Below are 11354 nucleotides of genomic sequence, written 5' to 3' on the forward strand. Positions count from 1 at the left end.
GGGGGGGGGGGGGGGGGGCTATATGGCCCCAAAACTATCTTTAGTATTTATCTTGAGAAGAGCACTGGATCGCGAAATGGTCTAATTGATAATTAATTTCAACGAATTCAATCGAATTCGAATCAATTCGTTAAATTGATAGATATTTATTCGAGTCAATTATTGTATTAAGAAAATTTTGACATTTTTACAACTCTGCTTCGCATTCAATTCCGAACGTAGAAAGTCGCGAGATGAAGAAATTGATCATTACGATAATCGTATTCGCGTTTGCGCGCGAATTGCTGCCACGACGGTGTAATCGTACTTAGCGCGTGCAAAAATCCCACGATGTAGGACGACACAAATTATGCAGTGCCGCGTAAAAAAAAAGAAAAAGACGTCACGCAACGGAACGGACGACGAATGCCGTAAGTCACTCTTACGTGGCGACGTCTCGAATAAAGGCTCTTGACTTTGCAAACCTGTCGGCGACGGCGGCGGCGGTTACCAAAGAGGCGCGTCGAGATGAGCGTGGGAGGACGCGAAAAGAGATCGGCCGAGGAGAGTCGCGAGACTTTAAAGTTTGGTTCGGCCCGGTCCGGCCCGTATCCGCGAGTGATTCGTTTGGCGAGTTCCGCGGCGAAAGATCGAGTGACAAGCGAACGCGCCGACAATTTGCATACTCGTCCGTTACAATTACGCCCGCGTCGCCGACGCGAGTCATCGCTCGTTAACGATGCCCCCGGGGCGACGGATTAAAGCGGGATTGTGACACATGACTTGAAAATTTACAGCGCCGAGAGATACGCGACGAAATATCGGCGACTCGACTCTGACCGTGTCGTTCGGCTGACCCCGACGTCATTGCAAAGTGAAGTAGCGCAAGTATTTGCGAAAAGTCGCAAATCACTTGTAGAAAAGTCGTAAACAGTTTTTAGAGAAACAAGTCAGCCTCCACGCTGACGTGAGAAAAAAATTCTTAAAAAATAAAAAAATATTTACTCGGTGGGTAACATATTTATTTAATCCTAAAACATTAATACTGCAATTCTAGACAAAATCGTAAAACTCGTAACTTGTTTTCGTAAGACTCGTAAGAACTTATGAGTAGATCTGTAATTCTATGCGGACCGTATGTCATATGATAACTCGTAAATATCTACGATTTTTTTTGTTTTTTTCATAAGGTACGACCTTACAATTTTTCGATTTACTCGTATTTTTGCTTAGAATTGCAACATAAGCATCAAAAAGTTCGGTAAACCATAAACAATCTTATTCAGAGCATTTTTATTCGCTCATAACTTCCGGAAAAATGATCGAAATACAATTCTTTTTTAATTAGTGTATTATATATCAAAAAATATAAGTCCATTAATGTTTCCGCGATTCAATGAAGTTGAAGACAGTTATGACGAAAAACAAAGCACATATTTTTAAGAACAATAAGTCAAAAATTGATCTAGATAAATTTTATGTAGTACTCATGGAGTCACAAAGAACGAATAGTTAGGGTAGTGTAGGTAATGTAAACAAGCTCTTCAATTAATGGTATTCAATTTATGGTAATGTAAAGGAAATTATCGATAGAAAAAATGTGTATAATAGGTGGTAATAGAAGAAATATACAAGGAATGGAAGAAGAAGAGTATACAAGAAATGAAAAAGAAAGCCATCTATGCTGCTTGTTCCGTGCAAATATGTCATTAGTACCGACCGAATGAATATTTTTTTTTTCTTAGATATTTTTGTCTCACAATGTGAGATGCAGTAAAGACCACCCAGTTTGGAAAATCGAGAATAGACTGATCGAGCACGAGCTTCAGTCGGTCTTTTCTTTTTTTTCTAGAAACGCGCACGAGTAGAAAGTCGTATGTAAATTATATCGCGGAATAAGTCGCGAATTAACGCGCGCAAATTTCTCCCCGCAAGCGTATTACTGCCACTCAGAGTCGTACTTTGTTCAGCAGGAAGTACTTCCGTCGTAAACTTCGTCGCGGCTGCGGGCCGTAAGGCTTGTATGCGCTCGCGCGTCGAGCAGCGAGCACGTGCATTGCAAACAGCCGCGTCGCGAGAGAACACAGCGCTTCCTCTCTCTCTCTATTCACACGTACCGCGCTCTCTCTCTTTTTAACGTGGCGACTTTTCCACCGCCGTTGCGAACAAGATGGGGAGGCGCGGCGCGATTCGGTGCGGCGTTCGGATTTTTCAATAGCCGGCATGACGTGAAGTAGCCACTTTACAAGGTACATGCCGCCTGCCGCCCACGCCGTACTTCGGCCAGACTTTCAAGTTCGGCGGACCGCGAGGATTTAGTCGCCGGTAAATCATACGCGCGTGTGCATGCTTGCATAAAGCCCGTATTACACTACGGGCTGCGATCTTCGTTGCAGTTGGTTGTTCGAAATCTATCAAGCAGTTCGCAGCCGGTCAGGTTGCGGATTATAATTTAGACTTGAGCCTATTTCTGGTCTAGTTGTTGGAATATCATCCAATCAGATCGCAAGAGTCACGTGTAGATTAGTAGTTTTATAAGGTTTTTTGTTAGTGAAATCGAGCAATCTATAACTGAGGTTAATTGTAACCCCAACCAATGAACTCCGCAATGAAATCCGCAAACTGTAGTGTAATATGAGTTTAAGTAAGTATCGGGTTTCATGTTGTCATAATTACTTGCAATATAGTAATTACAGAAATAACTTAGAAAATATATATTCGAGAATTTTTAAATTATTGTTAAAAAAACTGGATATTATGTCCAACCCGTTCCTTAATTGGAAAACACTCTAAATTAGGGCCTAACATCTATTCTTAGTTATTCTACGTAAAATCATGCGTAAAGTGGTCGGCAATTACTCACCGAATCCCATTCGTACTTCCTCCTCGTCATCGCTGTCGATATGTTTAATTCCCGCGACCTCGAAGCTCTTCTGTTCCTTCCGCGAGACCGTCACGGAGGCACAGTCGCAGTTATCCTCGTCGGCGCCGCAGCCACAGTCGTCGCCGGCGCATCTGCAGCCCAACAGCGGGTCGTCCGTGTCGATGTTCCTGCAGGCTGGGCACGGGAACGTCATATCATCGAGCGAGACCCTCTCGATCTTTCTCTCGACGGTGACGAGCAGATTGCCTATGTATGCCGGCAAATCCTCGTCGCTGACGTCGTCCGGACCGCCCGCGTTGCGCAACCTGTCCTCGAGATCCTTGGCGGTGTCGTCCGCGGCGTTGTCCCATCGCAGCACGTTCCCCTCGAACAGCAACGGGCTCCTCAAGTCCTCAGGTGCGACAGACCTGCTGCGGGTCTCGCACCTGCTGCTCTCCTTCCACTTCTCCATGGTTATGGTGGAGACGACCTTGGCGCACCGTTTTACTTTGGCGCGGCTTTCATCGCCGGTCGGACTAGAGGAGTTCCAGGGGTAGTGCGCTCTGCGACTCGAGCCTCGCTCGAGGTCGCCGTCGAGCTCCTCCTTCCAGGCGTCCACGCTGGACGCGGAACGCGACTTCATCACCGTGGCGGTGTGATAGCCGGTTTCGCGATCGATCGCGCGGTCTTCGCGCGATGACTGGTGATGATGCTCCAGTCTATCGATCGACCTGGTCTCCTCGCGGCGATGCTCGGCGTTGGTCCTGCTGGTCTCGCGCGTCCTCGGACGCGCCTCTTCGCGCGACCTCCGGCGCGGACGACTCGCCTTCATCGCGCCCGAGGACTGAGACCCGCCGAGGCTCGTGCCCGCCGCACCCGACGAGCTCGACTGACCCTTGTTCGTCAGGTCCCGCCAGTCCATGAACTCGTCCTCGCGGTCCCAACCCAAAATCCCCGGCGCCCTCATCGACGTTGCTCGCCAGACCACTGCTATCTGTGAACAGCGACGTGATATTCCTTTGATCTTAACGTATCCTTTCAAAAAATCCACACATTGAGAGAAATTATCCGATAAAAAATTAACAAACGGATATTTCCGATTAAAATACCGATGAATTTTTATATTTGATCAGAATATCCGATTATATTTTATTGGATACTTCCGATTATAATGGCATTTCATCGCACCGAAACAAATTATGCGATAAAAAATTAACAAACGGATATTTCCGATTAAAATACCGATGAATTTTTATATTTGATCAGAATATCCGATTATATTTTATTGGATACTTCCGATCATAATGGCATTTCATCGCACCGAAACAAATTATGCGATAAAAAATTAACAAACGGATATTTCTGATTAAAATACCGATGAATTTTCATTTCAGAAAACATTCAATAAGAAATATCGGTTTATAATTTTTTGATCGGTTTATCTGATGAAATACCATTATGATCGGAAATATCCGATTAAATTTAATCGGATATCCTGAACGGATATAGAAATTTATCGGTATTTTGATCGGAAATATCCATTTGTTAATTTTCTATCGGTTGATTCCTCTCAGTGCACCTATCGGTACACGTTAGAAAGTGAATTAAGCCGACTCGTGTAACTCACCGTTGCGGATCAAATCGGATTGTCCGACACACTTCCGGGAATGCGGGGGAGCGTCATGAGCGTGACAATGTCCCCTCAGCGTTCTCGGAGATGCACCTTTTATTATCCAATAAGCCCGGAGGCTTAAGTGCACGCATCTAATAATGCGCCTCCCATTACGCGCTCGTATCCGTGCGCGCGCGAGCGCGGTGACTGTTAATATTTATGCCGGGGACTCGTCGTACGGTCACGCGGAAGGAACGCCGAGAATTCCGGTCGCGTCTGCGACGGCTCTTAAGACGGAGGTGTCATCTTCTCGCGACGGTATCCGAGGACGTCACCGACGCGCCGTTCCATCGCGACAAGGAGGAGAGGAAAAGAAAAGGATGAAAAAGAAAGAGGAAAGAGAGAGAAGAAGGGGGAGAGGGAGGCAAGAGAGAGAGAGAGAGAGAGAGAGAGAGAGAGAAGGGAGAAAAACAAAAACGGAAAAAGAAACGTGACTCACCTCAACGGTATTCTGCTCGGCGGCTTCACCGGCGGCCGTGACGCCGCTGACCGACGAGGTGGTTGCAGTTGCAGTTGCAGCCGCGCTGCGTACGCACAGGTAACATTCCCCGAGACGCAGCGCGGAGGCCTCGAGCTCACCCAGCTGCAGGACGAGGCCGCTGCCGCCTAACGTCAGCGGCCAGCCCTCTGGCACCACTGCCTCGTCCTCCTGTAATCAGACAAATGGATCGAGTTATATCACGCGTCTGATCATCACACCGCGTTAAACATCGTAATTTTCGCCCCGACACCGACCGGTGCAGAAACGAGCCGTGAAGGCTGCTCTAATCCTTCGCGTAGATCGGACAGCGCGTCGCTTTCCAAATATCTCGCAAAAGACAGAAGGAGAAATCGTCCTTAGAGTCTTTCGGACTACGCACTAATAACGGTTAAGGGATAATTGTCTTGCCCCGATTAGTGGAAGCAAGAGGGCGAGATGAAAAGGAGGGTGAGACGGAAGCGATTAATCGGAAATATTACGAGTCGGGCTAATTCTGCTGAATAAATTGCATGTGAAAGGAGGAAGAATCACGACATACTAGGGGAGAGTGTATGTTAATCGCGCTGATTAGAGGGCAATCAACGTCGTGCCGATACACCTAGAATTATAAGGGGACGTGTAGTCAACCAGTGACTGTCCTCTCCTCCCTCTCTCTCTCTCTCTCTCCTTTCTCTTTCTCTCATCTCTCTCTCTCTCTCTGTCTCTCCGCCTTTTCCCGTTGAGGAGCGCGCGCGCGCGCACACACGGGCGCACTGATGAGCAGGAATGCGGGTGGAATTTAATCAGAGCCAAAGCGTTCCTCGCGCGATGAAAGAGGGTGCGGAGTATCCCGCGCGGAATGTGTTAATGTCTGAGATTGCATCTTCAAGTACACTCTTGCACACCAGGATGTTACGACACGAGCTTGTTCACGAGTCCGACGTCGGATAGTCGCGCATGTTACAAACCATAACGATGCTTCAACACGGTTTCGAGTGAAAAAGAACATCGCGCTCGTTATTTCGAGGGGCAATGTCGAGATCAAAGAAGTTATAAAAATTTCACTCTGCTCAAAAGTCTTCGAAGCTGCGTAATTATCACCGTTATAAGCGAAATTACATTCAAACCAGCATATGATTATATTGTTCTCTAAGACGCAATTAGTATACACTTCATTGAAGTGTTACACTTAGAACTGGTTTTCAATTAGAACTATAGCATTGCAATCAGTAAGATCTCCCTAAAAGAATCCGTTGATATTAACGACTGTTCTCATTATTGATCACTTTGCGAGCATAGACAGTGTCACTGCACGCAAGGCACAAGGAAGTCGTTAATTCCATCGCTGAGAAAAAAAACTCGAAAATTTATTAGTGTTTATTTTTTTTTATTTTTCTCATATAAGCTTCATTCGCAGAAATAAGTTTTGTTTTACAGAAATAAAGTTTATTTCAAAGAAATAAACTTTATATCCCACAAATAAATTTTCAAGTATTTTTTTCTCAGTGCACAAACGCAAAAAGTTGGATTTGGCACCGCATTTGTCTTACAGATTTTGCAGTGAGATCTTACTTCCGCTGATAGAAAGCAGTCAAGTACAAAACGGAGTAGTATAAATTTAGACTGTTTCTTCTGAAAACCAGTGAATATTCACCGACAATCGGTAAAATAATCCTTCTCTTGATCTAGTCGGAAATATTTTTACTTCATGTGAACCACACATGAACGAAAATCGCGGACGATAGTGCGTTATCTTGATTCATCGAGGACTTAAAGTAACACGATCAAGACTTATTTATTTATTACATAAGTGAAGAATCTACTGAGAAAAGCGATTTTTTAAATTATAATTAATACAACGCGTTCCCATTCGATAAATAAACGACACAATCGACGCGGCGCTAACTGCCGGCGATATCGAAAGCACTACCGCGCGATGTGTACTCCTAGGCCATATCGGCACGCCGTATCGTTTAATTTAATATCCGGCCTCACGGCACGCGTATCTCCTCATCTTCGAAGGAGAAGAGAGACCGCCGAAGGTGCGAGACTCTCTCGCGAGCGAGCGAGCGAGCGAGCGAGAGAGAGAGAGAGAGAGAGAGAGAGAGAGAGAGAGAGAGAGAGAGAGAGAGAGAGAGAGAGAGCACCTTGCAATAACGCCCACATACGTCGACTCTACTACGCGCAGCTCGTCGTGTAGGCAATTAGACGGTAGGATAGCGCAAATAAAGGGCGGCAAACAGACACACAGAGAGTACGCGCGAGAGCCGGCATACCTCGTGTCTGTAATTAAAAGCGCGTGGCAAATGGAACGGACTCGTTCGATCGTCCGCGATTTTCATTATCGAGGCGCACGCGCGCACGAACGTATACACACGACTGCATTCCGCAGGGAAATGGAACTTCACGTCGGTTGAGAGAATTCAGACTGTCCGACGACGATTCGTTGGTTCGTCTCTCTGATTGCGATACTAATTAATTCGTGGAGAAGAGAAATAGCAACGCTGATTGTGTAATCTAGGGAAGCTACAAATATCTTCATCGGATATCGCCTCTTTTTCGCTTTTTATATAGAATTAATCAAAAATATTCGACTCATGAATTCGTTCTTCATGTAACGCGAGATTACTTTCAACTAGTAAAACAGTGGGAGAGATAACGAAAGAGAAAAAGAGCATACACTGAGAGCAAAAAAGGATTGCCCTAACTAAAATCACTAAGATTATAGTAGAATTTAATTTAAAAAATAGTTTTTTTTTATTATAATTTATGATTGAATGTGTGATTATAGTTACAAATAACAAACATTTTTTCTTCGGTGTACTCCGAGTGAAATTTCACTCTAAGAAATTCAAAGAGTACGTTACAAAGCATTTTAAATAAAGTACTTTAAAAAAAATAAAAAATAATAGTAGATTAATAAATAAAATTCTATTACAATTATTATTATTTGATATTCCCAAATATACTTTCAATTTCTCATCTGCCGAATAATTCTTATATTTATAAATTATACGTAATTTTTTACTATACAAATACTTGCTGCATACCACAAAAGACTCTTCAATTTAAAGACGCGATATATCGCTTTCGTCTCTATCTTCGTCAAACGATCAATCATTCTCTCGGAAATATTTCGAATCGTTCTTTCATGTAATTTTGCACGCGCGACGCATACAGAATGTCGCACAGACATTTTCGCAACGGACGACCATTTCAGTCGCAGAGATATCGACAACGATTTAATCCCAACGGAGCCCCATCGGATACGATACTTAGAATCTAGTCGTAGAAACTTCTACACCTGGCATCAATGCCGCCGCTTCATTAAGGCGGACATGTACGTAGCATGTGTCGCGTGCCACGTGCCGGCGACTCGTTGCGTGTTCATCGAATAGCGACGTAAGAACGCGAGGCAATAGGAACATTGGCCCAGATACCAGGTGCGTCCAGTTACGAGGAGGACGAGCGAGCGAGCGGGCGAGTAGTTTATTACAGTAGTCAGGGCCAAAAATTCCCCGAAGAAATGTGACAGTTTAACGATGCGAGGATCAATCCGACCGGGTCGCACGGAACGAACTTTCCTCACAATTTGCGAATATATACGGATACAAATTTGAAACAGGAATTAAAAAGAGCCTAGACAGTTCTTTCCTACTTCTATTAAGGTCCTATAAAGACAAGTCCACTTAAGGTCACGCAGAGATATACACTGAGAGAAATTGTCCGATCAAAAATTTACAAACGGATATTTCCCTACAAATTTCAATCAATTTTTACATCCAATCAGGATATCCGATTAAATGTTATCGTATAGTTTCAATCATAATGGCGTTTCATCAGATAAAAAATTATGAACTGATATTTCTTGATAAAAATATATATTTCTTCATAAAAATTATGAACCGAATGTTTCTTGATTGAATACAAAAGTTCATCGATATTTTAATCGGAAATATTCGTTTGTTAATTTTTTTATCGAATAATTTCTTACAGTATAGAAACATACTGAGAGAAATTATTCGATAAAAAATTAACAAACGGGTATTTCCGGTCAAATATAGACTATATCTGGGACTTATAAAGGCATGTCTATTTTGGGGTATTTCTGGCTAAGGCCCGCCACAATTAATTTCTACCTTTAAGGGTGCATCGCGCCCGGACGTCGCGCGTAATCGCCGATAGATTATAAAGCACGCGTTGCCGCGAACTCCTGCAAACAATGCTGATAATACGCCAAACACGTGAACCACAAGCCGCGACACTCGGACGTGATTTAATGTAATTACGAAAGGAAAATCTCAACCAGTGGCCGGATTAAGTTATAGAATCGCCTGAACAGGTTAGAATAGAAGAGATAGCAGCGAGAAATCAAGAAAATCGAGGAGGCAACGCAGCGAGGGGAAAGCGCGCGATATCATGAAATTTCATCGTCACATTGTCTGCCGCGATTTGAGTCCAATCGGTGCGGAGGCGACAACGAGGACGCGGAAAGGCGCCTGTCCATGGGCCAGACGGAACGGATGTTTATGATGCGTGCGATAAGAAAACCGGCGACCCCCTTGCCTGTCAAACAGGTGTCTCATTAGCGTTAAACGCGGCCCGCGAGTTGTATCTACCGCCGAAACTGAGCGGCTTTCACTGCGTGATTTACCGACTTGCGTACGCGCGTATCTATCTAGCTACCTTACCCTCGTCTTACGTTTAGCGCACGTCTCTCTCTCTCTCTCTCTCTCTCTCTCTCTCCCCCCCCCCTTTTCTCTCTGCATCGTACGCGGAAATCCCGCGTGCAGTTTGAGCGGCCGGCACGAAACGGCGGGGGCCGACGCGGCGCCAAGAGCCGGCGTAAATCAGCAGCTATCGCCGCGGAATTCGCATTAGGCCGCTAAGTGCGAACGCTGATACATTAAATTTCATCGCTCCCGATACTGCCCGTCTCTCAGACGCGGTAGGCGAAGAGGGGAGTTTATCGATCGCCCTCGCGCTGCATCGCCGCGTAATAATTCTAGCTTTATCGGCGATTTTTCGCGACGCGGATGCCGTTACGCGCGACTAGTGCGATCGCGTTAGTACCGGTCGCGACTAGTTTGAAAGGTACATTAAGAGACATTTCAACCAATCGAAATTACTTCTTTTTTTATTACCACCGGCAGAGACTCTAAGTGGGATGGAAAGTACGAATGCGTGTTTATATATTTGTATCGCCGGGGAAAAGAGTTAGCGTTGCGTGTGGCAGTTGAATCTCGTTGCAACATATAGACACCCAAAAGTACAGCCGCCAATAGGCATACATTTAGCTATGGAACCGAAGCGACAGTAGCAAAAGTTCTAGTTACAGTAGCAATCGTGATTGGCTGCGAAATCTTTTCTTCTCTGTGCAATACATTTTGCACTTTTGTAAAGACCAGTAAATATGAGTGGTTTGAGAAAATGAACTTTTTCTCCAGGTGGAGACTTTCGTGATTATCACGACGTGAGACACAATCGATGATAGAAACTTTAAAATTTTTTAAATTATATTCTTGAGGCAAATATTCTATGTATTAAATTAATCATTAAAATTACATTATTACAATAATGTAAATTTTTGAAATAATAGAAATAATAAATATCTCCTGTAATATTTTGTTACATTGGTGCAGCTACAAATTTACTCAAAGTGATGCTCAGATTTTCATGTTGCACTTTATATATATATATATATATATATATATATATATATATATATATATATATATATATGACATTAAATAATATATATCTCTGTGTTACACACAAACGTAATTCAGGTGGTAGAGTTCTTCAGTTTGATTTTTCAAGTTTTGAACATACCATTTCTAATAAAATATAAAAATAATCGATTGTCATTGTTGTATACTTAAAAAACATTTCAGGATCATCTTTTATCTCTTTAAACAAAACATCATAATCTCCTTGTTGATCTCAAATTTCATTTATGGGTCTCAACGATAATCTTCGTTTATGTTTTTTTCTCAATATAACGAATGATCCACACCATTGTAAAATAAGTAAGAGAGTATCAAGATCATCCCATATATCGCTCACTGCTACAAAGAATATTTACTTAAATAACTTATAATTTTATAGTATAGATTAATATATGTAAAGTTACAGTCATTATTTAGTTTAGCCTGTTCACTTCCAATTCAATGAAAATGTACTCAATCAATTTGTTTCTTAATTACAACTTTCCTTAATAAAAAAAATCGTCTGTTTCTACTACGTGAAACAAGATATTGATTGTTAAAATTAACTCGGTGGTCATCACAAAATATTCATATACACTGTCACACTGAGTATATTATAGGCCGGTTCTAACCCATGGTCCTCCGAGGGGGGGGGGTGAGGGGCGGGGGGTA

At 43.4% G+C, this 11354-nt stretch overlaps 2 protein-coding genes across 4 annotated transcripts in view; one reads left to right on the forward strand and one right to left on the reverse strand.

Moving 5' to 3' along the window:
- The window catches only part of LOC116844005, a 493975-nt gene that overhangs the window by 223655 nt on the left and 258966 nt on the right, over positions 1–11354 (reverse strand). Inside the window, exons 4-5 of the mRNA XM_032815042.1 lie at positions 4954–5163; positions 2843–3836 (exon numbers count right to left, since the gene is read on the reverse strand). Coding sequence (XP_032670933.1) covers positions 2843–3836; positions 4954–5163 — 1204 coding nt within the window. The remainder of the gene's footprint in view (positions 1–2842; positions 3837–4953; positions 5164–11354) is intronic.
- Positions 1–11354, forward strand: part of LOC116844008 — a 189148-nt gene that overhangs the window by 63747 nt on the left and 114047 nt on the right. The window lies entirely within an intron of this gene.

Source organism: Odontomachus brunneus, unplaced genomic scaffold (genome assembly GCF_010583005.1).
Source record: "Odontomachus brunneus isolate Ranch 3 - 2012 unplaced genomic scaffold, Obru_v1 Obru_scaffold_038, whole genome shotgun sequence".
Lineage (NCBI taxonomy): Eukaryota > Metazoa > Arthropoda > Insecta > Hymenoptera > Formicidae > Odontomachus > Odontomachus brunneus.